The sequence below is a fragment of the Pollicipes pollicipes genome, unplaced genomic scaffold (assembly GCF_011947565.3).
Source record: "Pollicipes pollicipes isolate AB1234 unplaced genomic scaffold, Ppol_2.1 Scaffold_7231;HRSCAF=8579_pilon_pilon_pilon, whole genome shotgun sequence".
Lineage (NCBI taxonomy): Eukaryota > Metazoa > Arthropoda > Thecostraca > Pollicipedomorpha > Pollicipedidae > Pollicipes > Pollicipes pollicipes.
In genome coordinates, this window is record NW_023597034.1 from 35,824,776 (window position 1) to 35,846,433 (window position 21,658).

The following is a 21,658-nucleotide window of genomic DNA, read 5'->3' on the forward strand; positions in this document are numbered from 1 at the left end:
GTAACGTGTTTGTAACAAATTGAGAGCAGGCACGTTGGTAGATGAAATTGGACGTCATCAGCTTCACACACACACACGATATGCAGGTGTTTACACGCGTCGCATTCATTTGTCTATCTCTCCGTTGCTGACAACAGAGATCATTGATCACCGTCAACAGCGTTAATGTTATGTATCGCAAAAGTTGTTATAGGTTGCTTTGGTCTGACCTAGCCACTGACCTTGGTGAATAAAAACTTTAAATTTGCGCGAAGAATGTCGTGCTGATAGGTTAACAAGGTAGTGCTCGAAAATCCGTACTGGGAAGTCAGCCTCCTTCTCCCCGCTTAGGCACGAGAAAAAACATCAACCACGTCAAATGTTGAGGGCGCCGCCCCCCCCCCCCCCCCCCCCGCGGCCAAACCCTTCTCGCGCGTCTATGCTTATCATTAAAAATTGACACTCCTGGCATCCAATCATCGGTTATTTACGGTTCACCGATGCTCAGCTGCCTCCCCCGCCCCCCTCCCCAGTCCCCGCACTCAGCTGAAGTTTATCCTCGTAGCGCTGAGCGCGTGCCCACCCAAGCGCGATCCTGAGAGCTGCCATCCAAGACGGTGGCGCCGGCCGGCCGGCCGGGTATGCCCCGCGGCGGTCTGGCTCGGCGGCCGTGATTGGCTGGCGAGCGGGGTGAGTGATTCGCCAGCGTGCCGTACTCCGTCGCTTCACCGGGCAGCGGGCAGTGCCGCGCGGCGAGTGAGGGGGAGTGTGGCGCGGAGACGTTCGCGTCGTGACCTGTGCTGTCGGGTGACTGTTGGGACCCAGCATTGGCACTGGCGTGACTGATATTGGGAGAGCACGACAGTTCCCCGCGCTGCTGTGGTGCAGCATAGCTTGGATACCTTTGCGCTGGACAGGTACGTGTGAGCGAATCGTCTCTACACTCCTTCGCTTTAGGAGAGCGATGCATCTCACTTGAAGCATATTTGGGCATGCTCATCTCACCACCAGGAGTTTTACTGCTGTGTCAGTCAGCTTCACGGCTGTGGCCGGAGGACTGGGCGGTGACCTCAATCGCCGGAGCCCGGGCGGAGGTGGAACAAATGTGGCTTGGGCTTCGTTTTCTGTCGTGCAGTATGATAGCACTAACAATGGTTTGTTCAAATGCACGGAGCCGTGCCGGGAGCAACATCTGCCGTCGTTGAGCCAGACGCGCCATCCGCATGTTGAGCGTGACCGGCCAACCCGGCGGCGTGTGCACGATTCTGCAACGCATGGACAAATCGAAACTTTACACAAAAACGCTTGCAGCACGGTGCTGACGCGGTGTCTTTGCAAGGCGTTTTATAGGACAGTATGCTCTCGTCTTATCTGTTTTTACGTCGAGTTTTTAGTTTTTATCGCATGCGTATCGACTGTGTGTGATAATATGATGAGGGACACGTACCCCCGGTGCTCCCTTGAATACACCCCTGTCTCAATACACGCGCGGAGGAGCATAACAATTTGAGGTGAAGAAGTGCTCGGCTGGGTCGTTGAAGGATAAGCCCGTCACTGGCCCGAAGAGAACGGGCCCCGGCCAGCGGGGCCTGGCACCAGCACCTATCCCGCCCGTCTATTGTAGCATCCGTGGCTGAAGGTAAGTGGTAACCAGGGGCGTATGCAGGATGTCGCGTTGGGGTCCAGCTCGGAATGTCCATTGAAACGATCCGGGTTAGTGTCCCGCATACACGTGTAGTTCCATGCGTGCCGTATGCAAACATCGTTTAAGATGTGTGGCTTGATTTTTAGATAGGTTTTTTCACACAAATGCACGCCCGCGGCGAATGCCCTTGCCTACGTCCTTGATCGTGACGTATGGTGGGCGCGGTTTTATGGGACCATTGCCTCCGAAACAAGTATTCCAGTCGTATCGCCTCGGCCAAGACGAAAATTATGTACCAAAATAGCAGTGTTATTTCTGCTGCAATAGCGGCAGAGCAACTACTATATCGCCGGTCTATGACTTTTCAAAGGTCACGGTGCCGAAAGAAATGAGACGATCCTACTTTCAGCACGGCCATAACGCTGCTGCCTGTTTGATGGGCTTCCACACTTTTAACGTCTAGTTTCAGCCAATACTTACAGACCATCCCCCATGCTTTCGCTCTTGAAATCGCGCTTTAAGTTGTGGTGTGATATGTGCCCACACACACAACGAACGTAAAGTTGCGCTGTCCAAACCGCACCCCTAGTAACGCTACTATTAAACTCCATGATCCCCCCCCCCCCCCTCCTCGCGCAATGCGTAACATAGTGCGTTAACGGCTCCCTGACATAGTTCATGTGCATTATATGCCTTGCCGCCTGGCGGCGGTGAACACTGACTCCCCTCTTTTCCGAAACGCGAGAGCGCCACTGTCAGCCTCCCTGTTGATTGCATTTGACGGGTATTTACGTGACTGACTGTCCTTAGCGGTCATTGGGGATCAAGCATCGTCCTCATGAGACAAAGCAGTAGGTAGCCATCGGGGGCAACGGCTCCATCGCAGCACCTTGAGGGGCTGCGTGGACCGAAGTCAACGTTGACCTTGACCCCAGCGCACTGCACACTGGCGATATGGAGGTGATGATGCGCCAAGCCAACGCGTTCTCTGTAAAAACGCTGGCGGGCTTTGCTAGACAACGGTTCCCTTAAAATGCGATAGAATTGATCCTTACCTTGAAAGATCAACAACTAAAATCCGCAGGTGGCAAACATAATTCCAAATTTATGGCTGAGCGGAAGAGGTGGCGGATATCGTCGGTCGCGGCGTTGGTCACTTGACCTGACATCGCTACGGCAGAACGGGATTGTCGGTCGCGGTGTTGCTCACCGGACCTGACCCCGCTGCGGCAGAAAGGTTGGGGTGATATAGCCAGTCGTGGTGTTGGTTACCTGACCTGACCCCGCTGCGGCAGGCTCCTAGGACTGGAACTCTGTTGGTAGTGTTGGGGTGGCCTTTGCGTGGGCACGATGTCTGTGCCCGCTGCAGAACCGCCGCGAGCTCATTTGTCTCTGCAAATGACGTCGTTTGTTACATGACGCGAAGGCGTGATGGAGCTGACATGTTAATTCTAAAGCTAGTGGCGGACATTTGTCTTCTTGTTGCTGCTCCGCTGTCGCGCAGAAAAAAAGCCAGAATGGGGCTGTTATGGGACACCCAGAGCCGGCCTGAGCGATGACCAATTATGTTTATCATTCGGTGCTCTCACGCCACAAACTCCACAGGACTTCACTCCCGGTTAATAATGTTCCGATGGTCTTCTGGAAGCCCAGCTTTTTGCGACGGGCTCCAAAAACTACTGCGGTGATTTTCGCAATGGCACGACTGGCGTTTCCATTCCGGTCAAGCTCGGCATTACGAACTCCCGGCGCGCCAGTGCCCACGCAGCCGTCCAGCCGGGTACACCTCTGGTGCCTGCGGCACGCGTGAGCCGGGCACCTGCCGCTGCTGGGCCGTGTCACGTGCGCCCGGCCTCCGCTCGCCACGGGGATCAAACGGGGCCGTGTCGGCCGACGAAGCCAGCCCAGGCCGGCGTGTGCAGCACAGGGACGGCGCAGCGACGGCGGCGACGGCGCGGCGGTGCCAGCCGGTTGCCGTCCCTGCAGTGACAGCAAGCGGCCAGGTTTCAGCTCGTAAGTGCCGATTGCAGGGACCGCAGCGGAAGCGCGCTGCTTGCGCTGAGGGATGGCTCGGTGTCGGCGGTGATGGAGCACGTTTGCGGCGACAGTGTGGTGACTGCCACGGACCTCTGATGGGTTGGTCGGTCCCAGATGGTAGCTGCACCTCCGCCGGCAGCGGCTGATGAATGGTCGCCTTCGGGACGGGCCTCGCCTCGATAAGTAGCAGCAGCGTCCCCTTCGCGCTGAGAACACGGGCTGTGACGTTTGAACATGGGATGGACACCTGGTGGGTTTAACAGTGCCCAGGCTGGAGCTCTGTTGGAATAATCATGCTCCGCACTGCTGCCTGCTGAGGGCGCCAAACTTAAGACCAGCGGCTGTTTTGTGATGCCGGTGTGGCGCAGACAAACGGCTGCCCAGCAGGTATTGACATTTGTTTTTGCGGATCAGGTGCATCCATATCCATGTATGGTGCTTACGCCCCTACGGCAAAATTAATACAAACAGGCATGTTAATCGTGGAAAAAGCGGAGCACATACAGAAAATAATCGTAGCGACTCACACCAAAGTGACAGAGGCAAAGCAAATGCACATGAATGCAAAACATCACCAAAATAGCGACTTCCGTGCAAAGGACGAGATGCATGCTTACCAGTGGCCGAAACAGTTACATAAAACCCAGTTTTCACAGTGTCCCTTGTTTGAGGCGCCGTTTGAACTGCGGCATACCTAGCTGTGTCAGCTTCGCGACAGGTCATTGAACTGGCTCGATGTGTGCGCAAGTCGCCTGCTGCCTGAGTTTGAGTTTGCTTGCGAGCAACGGGGCTGACTGGTTTTCCTGGTACCACAACTGTTTTTGACTAAACTAACAAACGTTTCAGCTATGCCAGGAGGTTGTACAGCGCTCAGCGCTGCCTTCATGAAACACAGTTGATGGTTTGACGCCATTTGACCGGCTCGAGGCCGTGCGGTATCATTAAACGCGTCCGAGATGAGATCGGACCTCCTACGGCGACTGATCACCCTGATACGGGAATGGAGCAGTTTTGCATGCGGTGCAGTTGTTTGTTCACAGGTGCCGCATATCGAAATGCAAGAACGTATCGCGCTGACAGCTACGGTGCTCACCGCCTGTCATCCGCCTGATGACGGATGACAGAGCATGCTTGGGGCGCGGTTGCGCATTGGATAGCGCTGTGGTTTCTAGCAGATGCTCAACGTGATCATCAGCAAAGGGGCCGCGGTAGATGATGAGGTCGATATTTTTAACTGTTCCCTTTCCAGAGCACACGAAAGTGGTAAAGTTTGGTTAGCAGGGGTGAACATTGATCCACGTCTTTGTAGCTCAAGACGCAATCAGCTATATTTTTGACGTGTTGTTCCATGGAATTCAAGTAAAACCAGTATAAAACTTGTTCTGGTGTTCTGTACACGGACTTAACCAAATGATCAATGTGCTTCTGTTTGCCCCTGCCGAAGATTTGCGTGTCAGCCACATGTTGCAAAATGGCTGCCTCGTCAGTGCATATCGAAAGATAGTTGGAAAATGTGCAATAGAATGGCCCCTGTGCAATGTCCTGACACGCTTGCACATGGTGTTTGGAAGTGGTGCTGAACGTCTGAGCTTCCCGATGCTGTTTCGTACTTGGATCTGCGGGGGGGGGGGGGATTACTCGCGAGGTTGTCAGGCAACCAGGTGAGCGTGTTCGAGACAAGTCGCTGTTTGGTGAGGTCGCCTAAGTTCAGCCCAACAGCTCTCTGGTTTGGTCGGCAGAATTCCGCCAGACAGTTGACCACTGTTGTCAGCGGAGACCGGGCAGGCTGGTGAGGTCAACATTTTTCGGGCCGCTGTCTGGCGAGGCCTGAAGGGGCGGATTGCAGAGAGCCAAACAACGGCCACACTCGACGCTGTCTGGGATCGCTGATGACGGTCGCGCCCCTGCGTCCCGTCTGGCGGGACGGTACGACCTTGCCGGTCACTCACTCCGGCCCCCTCGTGACCGGCTGGCAGTCCGCGCCTCGGGTGTTGAGGTCGTGGAGTCCCGGTGTCAGGACCGGCGCGTGGCGACCCGACACCGGCCCGCCGGCCCTGGGGCCGGAGAGCCGGCCGGGGATCGGCCGGGTCTGGCGGCGGACGCGTCTCGTCTGGTCGGACTCCAGGACCGGAGGGCCGGTCGAGGATCGGCCGGGTCGGGCGGCGGGCGCGGCTCGCCTCGTCGGACTGCAGGACCGGAGAACCGCGCCAAGCTCCTGGCGGCGGCCAAGCGGGCAGCGATGCTGGCCGCCACGCTGCGCGGTGGCTGTTTGGTCTGGTGTCCGCAGCTGAGGTGGGAGGTGATCGGAGCTGCTCTACCTGGCGATTTGTCCCTGGGTTTGTGGCTCAAACAGTTATGAGTTGATCAGCGGAACAAATGTCTGCTCTCTAGGCGAAGGTTTTTAATTTTATCATCAATTGATTCGTTTCATGTACTGAAAATTATCGAACCATTGCCACTGATTTTGTTCGTTCAAAACATCCTCCCATTAGGAGCTATGCGAAATGTGCTTCAACACGTTCCACGCGAAAACTTGGGTCCGAAAATTGCCGCCACACAGCTTTAATTACGCAACACCCACGCTTGTGTCGTAACTGGAGTGGCCCTCCGGGCCGCGATCATTCGGGCTATTGCACCAATCGTGTGGTGATCTTCACGCTCTGTCCCCAAACGACCGCCACACCCGGATCCTGCAACACCGCGATTAATGCACGTCGACTGGAGATAATCACCACACCGTGGAAAAGGAAAATACAAAGATCTGCCGTCACTTGGACGTTGCGGTGGCCTGTTGATGGCGACTCCCCCACAAAAACGTTATTTCACATGGTGGAAGAATGGGCGGAAAGTCGTCTTTTAGATAGCCGCCAAACATGTGCGGCTGGTTTTCTGCTGATGCCGTCGCCACTGATAGGAGCGGCAGTCGGAGCACGGTCAACAATGGCCGTGTGGGCGTGCTGTGAGGACCGCTGCACGCGGCCTCCCGTTGGAGGAGCCGGCGCTGCCGTCGGCTGGCAGGGCGGCGTGACCTCTCAGAGCCGGCGGCGGGGCGGTGTGACCTCTCAGGGCCGGTGGCGGGGCGGTGTGACCTCTCAGGGCCGTCAGCCGACGGGGCGGCGTGACCTCTCAGAGCCGGCGGCGGGGCGGTGTGACCTCTCAGAGCCGGTGGCGGGGCGGTGTGACCTCTCAGGGCCGTCGGCTGACGGGGCGGTGTGACCTCTCAGGGCCGTCAGCCGACGGGGCGGCGTGACCTCTCAGAGCGCAGGCTGGCGGGACGGCGTGACCTCTCAGAGCCGGCGGCGGGGCGGTGTGACCTCTCAGGGCCGTCGGCGGCAGGGCGGTGTGACCTCTCAGAGCCGGCGGCAGGGCGGTGTGACCTCTCAGAGCCGGCGGCGGGGCGGTGTGACCTCTCAGGGCCGTCAGCCGACGGGGCGGCGTGACCTCTCAGAGCCGCAGGCTGGCGGGACGGCGTGACCTCTCAGAGCCGGCGGCGGGGCGGTGTGATCCCTCAGAGCTGGCGGCGGGGCGGTGTGACCTCTCAGGGCCGGCGGCGGGGCGGTGTGACCTCTCAGGGCCGTCGGCTGACGGGGCGGCGTGACCTCTCAGAGCCGGCGGCGGGGCGGCGTGACCTCTCAGAGCCGGCGGCGGGGCGGTGTGACCGCTCAGAGCCGGCGGCGGGGCGGTGTGACCTCTCAGGGCCGTCGGCTGACGGGGCGGCGTGACCTCTCAGAGCCGGCGGCGGGGCGGTGTGACCGCTCAGAGCCGCAGGCTGGCGGGACGGCGTGACCTCTCAGAGCCGGCGGCGGGGCGGTGTGATCCCTCAGAGCTGGCGGCGGGGCGGCGTGACCTCTCAGAGCCGGCGGCGGGGCGGTGGGACCTCTCAGAGCCGCCGGCTGGCGGGACGGCGTGACCTCTCAGAGCCCTCGGCTGGTGGGGCAGCGTGACCTCTCAGCGCCGTCACGCCGGCGCGCCTCGAGACGCACTCGGGCGAGGCGTGACGCGGTTCGTGGCCTGACTGTGGTCGCAGGCAGCGGGGCGCGGTCCGGACCGAGGCGCCGGTTCAGCGCGTTCGACCCCCGTCCCAGGCAGTGCAGGTCGGCTGTCCCTGCACAGCCGACGCCTGGCCTGCACCACACAGCCATGCCGGACAGAACAGCTCCGGTGGGATCTGGCGCGCCGTGCCGCACCACCCGCGTGCTTGGACGCGATCGGTCGTCAGTGGCGTGATGTGGCGTGGCTGATGGTGACGTTGGGCGCCACTTTTCCGTCACCGATTGGATGCAGTGATGTGTAAAATGGCCTCCGACGTCGACGCGCCTTGCAACTCCTCACAAGACGGCTCGCACAACTCTCCGATTCGCTCCGGGCCTCTCCAACCCTGGCTCTATCGTCTCCTCCGATGTCTGCCACTCTCCAGCCGTTATGCCAGGTGCGTCTGGACGGCGCACGGTTTTGTGTGAGGTATGTCCCGGCATGCTGGCAAATAGCATGTTCATGGCTGATTATTCAACTCATCAGCTTTTTTATAATATATATATATATATATATATATTTACATGTTATATAGATATTATATTTACATATTATATAGATATATATAGATATAGACATAGATATAGATATAGATATAGATATAGATATAGATATAGATATAGATATATAGAGAGAGAGAGAGAGAGAGAGAGAGAGTACGAGAGAGAGAGAGAGAGAGAGAGAGAGAGAGAGAGAGAGAGAGAGAGAGAAGAGAGAGAGAGAGAGAGAGAGAGAGAGAGAGAGAGAGAGAGGAGAGAGAGAGAGAGAGCGAAGAGAGAGAGAGAGAGAGAGAGAGGAGAGAGAGAGAGAGAGGAGAGAGAGAGAGAGAGAGAGAGAGAGAGAGAGAGGAGAGAGAGAGAGAGAGAGAGAGAGAGAGAGAGGAGAGAGAGAGAGAGGAGGAGGCGAGAGAGGAGAGAGAGAGAAAAAGAGAGAGAGAGAGAGAGAGAGAGAGAGAGAGGAGAGAGAGAAGAGAGAGAGAGAGAGAGAGAGAAGAGAGAGAGAGAGAGAAGAGAGGAGAGAGAGAGAGAGAGAGAGAGAGAGAGAGAGAGAGAGAGAGAGAGAGGAGAGAGAGAGAGATAAGAAGGAAGAGAGAGAGAGAGAGAGATAGAGGAGAAGATAGAGAGCGCCCTGGATCGGATATATTATATATATTATATATATATATATATATATATATATATATATATATATATATATATATATATATATATATATATATATATATATATATATATATATATATATATATATATATACCAGATCCACCAGTTGTCGGGGTCGCCTCATCATGTTGCCCTCTGCAGTATTAAGTTTCAAAGTCTTCGAATCTAGCCTGCGCTCATGTCTACCTTCATCCCTTAAGTCACCATATCTCTACGTTTCCTTTTTCATCTCCATACGGCCCGCATGCCACGTATCGCCCAGTTCCCACGCCTCTGATTTCCCGTGTCTCCCGCTTTCCCAGTCCTAACGTCCCATCATCTCCCTTATCTCACCTGTCGTCCAGTTCCTACGTGCGCCGTGCACTTCACATCTACGATATCGATCGCGTCCCGTGTCTCGCGTAAACCCTGCATCTGCGCGTCGGGAAGTCCTATTGATGTTCAAAGTCCCGTATGTTTCGCATGCCCGGAGAAACCGCTCATTCCCCATGTCTCTCGTATTCCAGACGTCCCCCCCCCCCCCCTTTGATAGGAGCCTCCCCTATCAGTCCCCGTCAGGCAGTCTGACGCGTCAGGCACTCTCATCGCGTTCTCGCTCCCGAGCAGGCCCGGCTGTGCGCTCTCGCCCCGGACCAAGCCCGGCCGTGCGCTCTCGCCCCCGACCAGGCCCGGTCGTGCGCTCTCGCCCCCGACCAGGCCCGGCCGTGCGCGTCGCCTGCGCTCCCGGCCGGTCCGACAGCGCGCCGCTGCCCGGCCCGCCGGCGGGCAGTCGGCGGACGGCGAACCGGTCGGCGGCGCGCTCGTGACTGGCCGTGACTCGACGCTTTCGGCGGCGGAGCGTGAGGCGTGCGGCCGCGCTGTGACGCCGTCTGCGGATCCGCCGCCGGCCGACTCGGCGTCACGAGCCGTGACGGCTGCACCTCAGACGCCTGCCGTGCCTTGGTGCGCGCCTGCCGTGCCTTGGTGCGCGCCTGCAGACCCTTGTCTGAGCAGGGGGCGTGTGACGTCCGTGCTTCCTGCAGAAGCAGGAGGACTCCTGTTCCTAACTTGATGCTCATCTGTATTTTGGGGTTTTGTTTTGTCAGTTCATTTCTATTCTTCAGTCTCCGGGACAGCCAGTTTCCTAGCACTTGTGCCCCCACCGTCGCCACGTATCAGCTATCAAGTCAAACTTAGGCGAATGGCAGTTCTCTCGAAGTGACAGCAGAAGGCAGGATGTGAGCCTCATAAGGCCGCATAGAGCACACATACGGGACACATGGTTCCCTCCTCTTAGCAGGGCAAGCATCGCTATGTCCTCGATGTGATCACGCGCTGCCCGTCGCTCATGTCCTCTTGCAGTGCCCCCACTTTGCCACGGAGCGCTATGGTCACTGCGGTCGCCATGTGCGGCGTAGATTGACCTTGCGTTCACTCATAGGCGAGCCCCCAATTTTTGGCATGAGGGCGGTTCTTGCATTTCTTAATGACATCAACTTCACGGTCATTTATTCAACTTTACGGGTCCTCGTCTGACGTCACACGACCCTGGTTGAAAGCACCCTGGCACGCTGAGTTTACGTGGACTCCGTGGGAGATCCTGTACACTCTGCGTGTTGCTGACCATTCATTTTGCACATAGTTTCCTTTTTGGACACGATTAGGGAAATCTTCATTCATATTTGGTGGTATGTAGCATGACATCGCTCCACCGAGTCACAATTTGGGCGCAAAATGACCGCTGCTATCGACGCGCCCCTGAGCCCAAATAATAACAACGACGCCAGATGTCGCCCCACATTGTCCTTCGGTAGATCTGGTCTTTGGCCTTGAGATTTGACCCTCTCCGGCCCCTGACTTTTGCACTTGCTCCCCTTCCTCTGTTCCCCTTCCTGATATCTCCGTTGTTGTCGCATAGGCTTGTTTTCGGGACGAGCGCGGTGGGGAAACAAAGCACTAAGCAGCGTCGTCCTTAAAGCGTCACCACCGTTACCGAGTGATGAAGATTGCTGGGGTGGTCCTGGTGCCCGATGGAGGCCGAGACCGGGGACCACTGAGCAGCCTTACCAGAGTCAACCACAAGCAAGCTGTTCAGAATTTCACCGCTGAAGTGTTATTGAAAAAAAAACGCACGAAGCCGATGGTTTTTCGGTACAACATCTGCCTTTGTTGGCGTGACGCTGTGTTGCCTCGTTCTGATGTAGCGTGAGTGGTAAACGCTCTGCCATCCCTCGGTCCATCATTCGTGCCGCCGATGGAAATTCGGGGCGTTTTGCTCGCGCAGTCGTGCGTGTCGTGACGCTTCGCCTGTTGACTGTCGAAGTGTCAGTCTGCTTGGGCATGACTTGGCTGCAAGGAGGTATCTCCTTTGGGTCTTTTCGTTTGTTCGCTGCCACCTAGACCCAAAATTATAGACATGCTCTACGTGTTCTTTCAAAAAGTCGAACACAGTGTGAGTTGCGATCTCATGTCATTTGAGCATAGCATGCTGAAAAGATGAAACAACGAAAATACTTTCCAGCTTCATGGTACTTTGGAATGGGGACAACCGTAATTACATAAATGATATTTCCAACCCCGACAAACAAAGAACAGCCCAAACATGGTCACTTTTTTACCTCATACTTCGGTTCACGACGCCTTAATGCTTTGAAGGTTAAGTACGGCCGTGATATTGGAACCACACACTGGCGTGCTGACCGCCGTTAGAGCATATGCTGTGGTCAAAATTATACAGAAATATCGCTCCGTGACTAAACGTGTGAAAAAGGACCATATCGCAGAATGCAACACTGCGATTGTGAGCACTTCAGCGTTCCGCTGCAGCCCAGCAAGGGGACGGGCGATTTCCGTCACCGCCGCCGGCGAACTCCGCGCGCGCGCGTCGACGCTGATTGGAACCAGCCGGGCGCTCGGTGGCCACGGCGCACGGCGGCCTGGCCGACCGACCGTGTCACGACACTGATTGCGCCGGCGGCGCTGGGCCCGCGGGCGGCGGGCCTTCTCGACAAACAACGCAACGGCGGCAATGTTATGCCCAGGACTCGCGAAACCAATCCGGTTTGTTAGTGAAATCCGGTCGGGCTGTGATGCGGGAATGTTGTTGACGTCTGTGGTGTTAGTGTTGGGTTCATTTGCGTTCATCCGCACCGTGAAATGTCGCTTGCCTTTGTGGGTATGCGTTTGAGCGGGAGGCGCAGCGGTGTGTGTGTGTGTTGTGGTGTGATGTGTGTGTGTGTGTGTGTGGTGTGTGTGTGTGTGTGTGTGTGTGTGGTGTGTCGGTGTGTGGTGTGTGTTGGGTTGTTTGTGTGTGTGTGTGTGATGTGTGTGTGTGTGTGTGTGTGTGTGTGTGTGTGTGTGTGTTTGTGTGTGTGTGTGTGTGTGTGTGTGTGTGTGTGTGTGTGTGTGTGTGTGTTGTGTGTGTGTGTGTGTGTGGTGGTGTGTGTGTGTGTGTGTGTGTGGGTGTGTGTGTGTGTGTGTGGTGTGTGTGTGTGTGTGTGTGGTGTTGTGTGGTGTGTGTGTGGTGTGTGTGTGTGTGTTGTGTGTGTGTGTGTGTGTGTGTGGGTGTGTTGTGTGTGTGTGTGTGTGTGTGTGTGTGTGTGTGTGTGTGTGTGTGTGTGTGTGTGTGTGTGTGTGTGGTGTGTGTGGGGGTGTGTGTGTGTGGTGTGTGTGTGTGTGGTGTGTGTGTGTGTGTGTTTGTGCTGTGTGTGTTGTTGTGTGTGTGTGTGTGTGTGTGGTTTGTGTGTGGTGTGTTGTGTGTGTGTTGTGTGTGTGTGTGTGTGTGTGTGTGTGTGTGTGTGTGTGTGGTGTGTGTGTGTTGTGTGTTTGTGATGTGTTGTGTGTGTGTGGTGTGTGTGGTGTGTGTATTGTGTGTGGTGGTGTGTTGGTGTGTGTGGTGCAGGCATGAAGGCATGAGCACAGGGCACATGATTTATGTGCTCTACTCTTGGGTGGAAGAAGCCATGTGTACCTCGAAGTGAGTGAGGTGACCATATTTGGCACGCATACCATACGCGCAAAGAAAACGCATCAAGTCTTGCATCTTCGAAGGAAGGAGTCCTGGATAACTGTAATTGTTACAATCGCTGTGGTTTATATTTCCGGTAGCGTTTTTGGTGCTAACATTGTGCTCGCACGTCACGTGATTATGCTATTAGAATGCGAAGGATTCAGGCTGTTAATTAATCGTTATTCATTAACGTCACATCCAACTGCTTGAAAGGACAGAATATAACCCGTAATCAACTAATTGTGCATTTAGTGTAAAATGCCTACATGCAAAATCGGTAAAGAACGGAATACTTTACTTTTGGCATGCAGTGTGGGTTACACAGACCACTGTACTAGCACACATTTTGACCGGTAATGTATGCGCCTGTTTCCGCCAACGAACTCTGGTGATCTCGACGTGGTTGGAAGGCTTCGGTGGCCACAAATCTGAGATGAAAAGTCCTGACCCTCGCTCGAAAAATTTGGGGTGAGCTTTGTTGTGTCATCCCCGTTGCCCAGTCACGCTGTGATTGTTTTATCCTGAGAAGCATCGATAACCTAAGAGACAATTGATAACAAGAGGCACAGCTGTGGGAAGAGATACTGTGATGGTACAGGCGAGATAATCTTATATGAAGACTGGCGGGCCTGTGGCAGATTGAAAGGAAGATCCGGGAGGAGGGAAGGGTAACGCGGGCGTCCTGTTTGGCCACAGGTGCAGCCATGCATGTTGCGGTCTGTGCCGCATCTGAATTTCCCCCATGAATCCCATTTCTGTGCACACAAGCGCGATTCATGGAGCAAGTTCAGATGCAGCCACATGTGGTAGCTTAATTAGGCTGATTTCATTTCAGACGGCCGTATTGTGAAATAGATATTGTCGTCGTTGGTGCTTGGACCTGTGCTAGATGTCGCTATTCAAATGTCCTAATCGCATTTCATGCGTCAGCGCGCTGCCACGGGCTGCTGGAGGGTCATCTGTGTGGAGCAACGTGATGCGAGTATATCGTGGGACATGACCAATATGTGTGAGTGAGCTGTACGCCGAACTCAAATGTTTTGAAGACTGTCGCGCGATGCTCACAGCGCGTGTAATCAATTTTGCGCGGTGCCCTCAAGTCCCACGTTCAAGATCGGAAAGCTGTGGGTTGGAAAGGGCGGAGGCGTGGAGGTTCTTCCAAAAGGATGTCAGAGTTCGCTCATGGCTCTGCTGAATAAAACAGGTGACTGCCAGTTGGGTGTCGGCCCATTCTTGGCAGCAATCGTGTCTGACTGCTGCTCCCTTGTGTCTGCCAGGTGACCATGCCGTGTAACCTGACCTGACCTGACCTGACCCGAGATGGCGCTGGTGCTCTTGGCGTGCGGGCTGCCGGCTCTGCTGAGCTGGTCCGCGGTCACTGCCGAAGAAGGTGAGACACGTGGCTCCCGCATGACCGCCGCACCGTGTCAATGCTCGTGGGCTAGTGCATGGTGTCATGTGATTCGCTGCGCACATGGTGGTGGGTTAGTCGATCGTTGCACCTTGGTATGGCTCATGTCGTCATTCGCTCTGTTCCGACGCACAGTCTGAGCATAGTTGTTTACTTAAGCCCTGCCCCAACTTTTCAAGGATTTATACTGCTTGAATAAAGTGTTTGACAAAACTGTATCAAATTCAGTAATTAATCAAATTATGTATTGAATACTAAATAATGAAATGCTTCTTGCCAAACTTGCGTCGTGGACAGCGGGGCCCCAAGATCCTCCTAAAGGCTCAACCTCTCGATAACAATTCAACGGACCGGATGCTCCATCGACCTGGGGTGACACTGTTTGCAGTCGTCATATATCAGTCTTGTGGCTGCAAACGCTGCATTAGCTGTTCGGGCTCGCCCCGTTTAGCTGTCCGCTGACATCGCTGTCAGTATCCCGCGACTTTGACTGAGAAAGAGGCCTCATTTGTGCAGAGTGACAGACGGGTGTGTTAGGGTGCGGTGTGGCCACATTTACAGTGGCCCAGGGGGCGGGAGGGGAGAACATGGGCCAATGACCAGCCAATGAGCAATGATCGTCATCCGTGCATTTAATGTGTCCGTCTATCTCTGTCGCTTGCCACCGGTGTTTGACATTGGTAACAGAGCTCCTCAACAGTTCCCACCTGTCCTCGACGGCTCTGTGCAGCTGGAACGGGAGGAAGGCTGTACTGGCGCCAGGGCCTCCCTTGTGCATGGCCCGGAGCGGTATTGTATGTTGGGACCCACTCTGCCACCGGTCAGGGAGACCCTGGGTGGGCACTGCGGCCGCGCGATTCAGGTCCGATTTGACCGTTCGCAGGCGTCGAGTGAAATGGCGGTTAGTATGCTCGTGGGAAACAGATACAGACATTCATTCGGGTGGATATGCAGCAAATGGGTGCACAGCTTACACCATCACACGACGGCCCACAGCCTTCGTGTTGATCAAGCTCAGATCAGAGGTTGGGGACCTTAGCCTAGGGTTTTGCGCGAATCGAAGGCCAATGCGGACGGTTTGTACCACACTCTACGCAACGACAGACGGTCAGACGAGCTGTGTCCGTGTTCTCCAATCAGCAGGAACCCCCGAACGCTGCTGTTCACAGCGCCGCAGCCGGTGTCCGTACCAGCGCGCCTTTTGCGGGCCTCCTGATTAACCCCGATCTATCTTTATCCTTCGCTCCGGCACTTTCTTAGGCTGCCAGTCTGAACGATGTGTCGTGGACCCACCGTAGCGCACCGGTGTAACTGGAGTGAAGGAGCGAGGGGAGAGGGGGGGGGGGGGGGGAGCGGGGGCAGGGTCGTCGCAACGCCTCCATGGATAGCCCACTTCTGGAATTTATCTTGTATCCTTTCGACTACAAATGCAACTCCAGACCAGACTGTCACCCCGATCTGCCTGTGACCCCCCCCCCCCCCCCATTCCGTGACGCGGTCCCGCACGTGAGCACACTGCACGTTGGCGACGCTCTGGCAGTGCCCTGTTCAACCCACACGCTCGGCTCACATGGCGGCGACCAGCAGCTTGACATCGAACCACTTGAGACGCGGGGAAGGCTCTGCAGTGCCCCTGTGGATGCACTATCTTGTGTACGGAGCAGCTGGCCTCTTCGCGAAGAAGGGCAATCCGCGCTATCAGTTACTAGCAGTAAGCGGAAGAGCATGTATGAAGTGCCACTTTGCTTTTGCTTTGTGCGCAGTCGTGCTGTAGGCTCACTTAGGGAATATTTGTGACCGGTATGTACAGCTCGGATAAGCGCCCAAGTCTGGCGTAGTTTTCCGATAGCGCCGCGAGGGACGCCGGTCTGCAGCGTCGCTGACAACATTCTCCATACTGCTATATCGTTTGATAACGTGGTGCACATCGGTTTGGTGTGATGCAATGTGGAGGGTTCTTATCTCGATTCCACTTCTGCGTGTTACCGATGTTTCATAGCAAGTCGATAGCACGTTTTGTTGGGATAACTTTGCGATCAGAGTGCTTCATGGACGTGCCTAGTTGTTGAGGTAGACACCACCACCCCGCCTAATCGCTTTTGGTTGGGCTTATTATTTGTTCATCGGTCTGTCGCCAAATGGTGCCACAGGATCTGTGTCATGCGGTACAACCCCGCAACTATGCCGCCGTGCGCCAGCTGGGGCCCAAGGTGACCAATGGCCAGATGACTGCCCTTGGACAAGCGGAATAATCGAGCGCTATTTATAGGTCGGGAACCCATATCATGCATCAGCATTGCAAAGTGGTTCTGAACACAAAGCATGAATGTAAGAGCCCTGCCCGGGTGCTGTTTGTGAGGATACAGGGCTCTGCAGTACTCTTTGCCTTTTTTATTTGTCATTGCAACCATCTCCGAATAATCCCTGTGTTCTGTAAATGACCCCGTTTGACGGGCATCAGGTTGGCTTCCGCGCCCTGACACCATTCACCGATGCACCGCTTATCAACCTGACTGGTGGAGACATGGTCTGTTCTGCTGGAGCCATTCCAGGCGCGCCCCTCTCCCGCCCCTGGCTAGCGGTCCTCTGACCACGCCCCGCGACAGGTCGGGTCGGGCCGGCTCGGCTAGAGGCGCGCCCCTGTCCCGCCCCTGGCTAGCGGTCCTCTGACCGCGATCCGCGACAGGTCGGGCCGGCTCGGCTAGAGGTGAGCGAGCCCCTCTCCCGCCCCTGGCTAGCGGTCCTCTGACCACAACCCGCGGCAGGTCCGGCCGGCTCGGCTAGAGGTGTACTGACGCAGCAGATAGAGGTGTGTAATCACAATAGATAAAGGTGGAGCCGAAGCGCACTCGTCCCCTCCGTATCAGGATGTAGCATCTCAGTTTGTTTGCAGTTGCATCAATATTAATCAATATGGATTAGAGTGGTTGTCACTCTGGAGTTTAGTGGTGTTTTCAACACAAATCATCGTCACCCGCTGTTTATACCACACCGGTCAACTCCCACTAAGTCATAAAACTCAAACTAAAGAATTAGCGGGCAACTTGTACGGCTTGGAGCTGATCGCTCGTATTTCCTGTATGCTTCACCGACTGCGGCCTGTCACGCCACCGGTCAGGTGGCTGGCGCTGCACCAGACGAGGCTCGGCGACAGCGCTGCAATGCCAACTGCATTGACGCCACCGTAGTGCTCGTTATCGTCCTACCGCTCTTTCACCGCGCAGTCTCAGCGCTGCCGCCACTGGCATGCACCGGTTGCGTGCAGAGTTTACTACATCGGACTCCGGAGCACGTGCCGGTCGCTTACTAGAGGGGAATCGGACTGACGTGAAGCGGGCCATTGCTGTCACAGCTGCAGACCATTCTCGACGCCTGCTCTTTAAGGGCTTCACCATGCGAAGGCTGGCTGAACGCCGTGGGTTTCCTGCATTGTAAAGTGGTCGTCAACTGGTGCGATTCCTGAATGTTCAGCCTTGTTTCGCAGTCTGCACCACATCGGGATTCCACGTTGCATCAGGTGTAGGGCGTTCCTCGACTGCGACGCAGCCGGTGCGGTGCCCCGGCTCACTTTTGTCGCACTGTGAAGACGCTCGTCGCTACGCTCATCAGTCGTATCTTAGCCCTTGGGATTTTTCGCTTCCTTCGACGTTTACGCATGGCGGGAGTTCATGGAACGACGGGTCACGTGCCCATTATTAAGATGGGTCTTTGAAACGGTGTGCGGCTGATGCCTGTAGCAGTGACTCATCACTGCATTACACTGGCGCGCTAGCGTGCGACGCGCGAACATCTGAGTGGAAGGCTACCGCTATGTGCCGCCTTCCGATGCGCGAACCGACCCGACCTGACCCAGCGGGAGGGAGGGGCTGGGCTACAGCCATCATTTCCACGGCCGCCCGTCATGCGCCCGTTCCAGCCACGCGGAGGCCACAGCGTCGCCTGGTTCACTCGGGAAGTGGGCGCAGGTGCCCCCATTACGGCGTCGCTCCAGCCGGCCGGCACTGGCCTCTCCCACGGCGCCGCCGCCCCGTCCGCCCGGTCACGCTGCCAGCCGCCTTCCGGCGATTTTATCGATAATTCGCCGTCATTGTCGCATTATGCGCCCGTTTCCGAGAGGCTGGGAAGGCCTGCGGTCGGTCAGTGAGCCAGCTGATGGCCGTTGTGACGCCGGCGGCGGTCTGCCTTTGCGTGACGTCACAACGGGTGCCGGCGGCTGGAGCGGTGCGTGAGGAAGTGTTCCGTTTGGAGAAGCTTGCGGTACATTGGGTTAAACTCGGCTAGTGCTGCAAACGTGCGAGTTGCTGTTCGAAGTACAGCGCCGTTCTCTCTAAAGTATCGCAATGCGGTGCTCCAAGGTTTGAATCTTAATTCATATTTTGCGAGTCAGCGTCATACGAATAGAGTTGAGGGAAAGATATATGTTGCCAGCGATGTGTCGACATGCGATACGGTATTTGTCACCTGTTCAGCCATTGTTACGACTTTTTTATAACATTTGGGAGATGTGCGGCAGATAGTGAATAGATAATCCGCATGTTTTATTTTCGTTGCACGTTTTACTCCGACCGAAGTTGTCGATTCAACGAGTTGCTCCGCCAATGCCAGCTTTCAACGGCAGACGGGCTCTTCAATTATGGCGTGGCCGGGCGTGTTGCAGCACTTTTCCAAGTCACGACATTGATTTCCTTTGCCGGTGCTGTTCATGACGAGGCGTTCCTGACTTTTTCCCGTTTGTACAGTGACATTGCACGTTCGGGGCTTTTTTGTGCGGCGGGACGGCTGGGGCGAACACCTGCTGATGTGCTCACGGAAGGCTAATCCGGTGGCGGAACCGTGCAGGAAATGCTGGCGCTGGTTATTGAGCTGGGCCAGCCTTCTGAAGTGGCGCGGCAGTGACTGGCCGTACCCGCCCAATGTCCACTCTGGTGTATTCCACCGGGTGTCTAGTTTGTGATGCATTTTGCTGCCGTGAGGAGCCAGCCGCATTGGATGTTGTGACTATGCCATTCAAGATATAGCTACGAACTCCGTATAAACGAAGTCCGATAGACTGATGTTCAACAAATCAAGACCACACCGCCTTAAGTTGGTCGACTCATTAGAGAAATCAGAGAATCGTGTGAAATGTGTGTGCATATGCGAAAATCCTGTCCTTGAAGTGCAATGATTTCTTGATGCACCATGCACGCACCATCTCCTCACTGACCACCGACCTTTTGCCTTGAGTGTTTTATGAGCATTTTTCCCGAGCGGGTTAAATGAACAGCCTTCAACAGCTGAGAAAACACCAAGCATGATATACGCTCACAGTATGCTCACACTTTCATTGACGGCACCATCCAAGTCGTCACAACCATTAATGTTGTCTTGACCCAGCCACTTAGCATATCTTAAAAGCGCCCTCACTGCGCCATCCGGTCGTCCCGCGGCCGGACTGACCCCTTCACGTGCGGGCCCAAATGGCTCGCCGCCAGCGGGCACCGAAACCCTTTTGGGACGCGTCAGACCTGACCTGAGCGCGAACGCAGCTCAGGTCAGGTCTGAGAACACAACTCAGGTCATGTCTGAGCACGCAGCTCGCCAGCTATCGAGACTCGCGAAGAGACGAGTCCTGAGAACGGCCGAGCTTCAGCACTGTGCAAAGCTGCTTGATTGAATGTATATTAAATAGTACTGACGTGCCGTGGGCACGAAAGGCGTCCCAGCACGTGCATCTTTGCAGTATTTCATTTACAGTATCGAAACTCCATGATAGCAAATCATGCGCGTGACGCTGCCAAGCGGTTGTAACTAAGCTTTTATCACACTCCGGCATCGTATGCATCACAAGCCTGAGCCATTCTACGTGCATTGCGCCGGGCGCAGACTCTGCATCCCGTGCAGCCAACTGGTCTCCTTTACTCATTTGGATTCGCCGCTATGTCGGCCTCATATCGTATGCCACGTCCAGATGTATGCCAGTCGTCTTTGACTGGCCCAGGCGAGCATTCGTGGGACGCTATCTACCCTAGCAGTCCGCACATGCGTGACATGTCTCGCTGCCCGGCCTGCTGTGGTTTGGAGATGAATTAACCCCATCATGAACGGGACCTTTCCGTTAGTAAAGACAGTTTGTTTACCTTGCTCGGGTTCATCCTCGCATAGTTTCGTGCCAGGTGGGTCAAACTGCCTGACCCCTCCGTATCCGTGCACTGATTGCATTATCGTAGCTGCTCCTTCCGATCGACTGTCGTTCCATGGTGTCAGGCCGGACCAATGGGAGGCGTCTGCGAGGGCTCGGCCCAACCAGCGCCCGGCTGCGCCACGGTGAGCGCGCTGGGCGGTCGTCACCCAGCCCCAGCAGCGTTTCCGTGCGGCAGTGTCTGGAGCCCAGCTCCTCGGAGAGGCGACCTCACGGGCGCCGCGCTTGCTGCACTCGGCCTCCAATCCTTTCGACCGATCTACTGCAGCCCTGCTGTTTGTCGGGCTGTGCGCTTCGACGTCTCTTCTTACCGACTTCGCCGCTCGTGGTCTCCTCGCTGACAACGCGCGCGCATTCTACGGGGTTTGTCACGGCGCGCACCGGTGGTCGGTGTGTTGAAACACAGGGGCCCACTGTGATTATCTGCCCTAGCCAGTCTTGTGCTCTGCGCGATGTTTGGGTTTCTGTTGGACGCTTTATGGAGATATTTCTACAAGAGCGTCTCGCAGGAAAGGCTGCGTACAAAGTGGGCCGAATGCGAAGCCATGACGTCATCGAGCACAAGTCTGGTCTTAACGCATTTGTATATAAATAAATAATATATATATATATATATATATATATATATATGTATATATATGCATAAATACATATAAACTACATCATATCCTCGCGCTGTTGGGGTTGGCGAGGTGTCGCCCCGGGCCTCCACATCCCTGACGTCAACACTGACCTTACGTGGCTGTCTGTCGCTCTCTTCCAGTGGTCCTGCTCGACACGACCCGCGAGCTCATCCTGGAGTGGACCCGGTACCCGTTCGGGCCACAGTCCAAGCCGGGGGTGAGTACGGCGCCCGGGCTGCTGACCTCAGAGGCACCGGAGTTTCATGGGCGACCGCCGCGCCAGCCGGCAGCTGTTCACCGGGATCTTTAATGATCATGCACTCTCGGACGTGGAGAACGTTCCGTGTTGTCGTTGGGTGACGGGAATGTGGTCGCAGCGTGTGCCGGCTGTAGCGCTGTTGCCTACACGCCCGGCAGGTCAGCTTGTTGGATGCGGTGTCTTGTGCGCCCAGGTCACTTTGTGTGGGGCGTTGGGGCTTCACCGCCCCTGTACTATGCGTTACTGGCCTCACTCCGCCTGTGTTATACCTTACGAGTCTAAAAGGTTGGTATGTGGTTGTGGTGAATAGCTGTCCTTTACGCTGCGTGCATGGTATCAT

General features: G+C 55.7%; 1 protein-coding gene across 1 annotated transcript in view; it reads left to right on the forward strand.

The window, feature by feature from the left end:
- The first annotated feature begins 737 nt into the window (after window positions 1-737).
- Window positions 738-21,658, forward strand: part of LOC119110054 (ephrin type-A receptor 4) — a 57,373-nt gene continuing 36,452 nt past the window's right edge. The window contains exons 1-3 of the mRNA XM_037233798.1: window positions 738-896; window positions 14,122-14,234; window positions 21,200-21,276. Coding sequence (XP_037089693.1) covers window positions 14,165-14,234; window positions 21,200-21,276 — 147 coding nt within the window. The 5' untranslated portion in view covers window positions 738-896; window positions 14,122-14,164. The remainder of the gene's footprint in view (window positions 897-14,121; window positions 14,235-21,199; window positions 21,277-21,658) is intronic.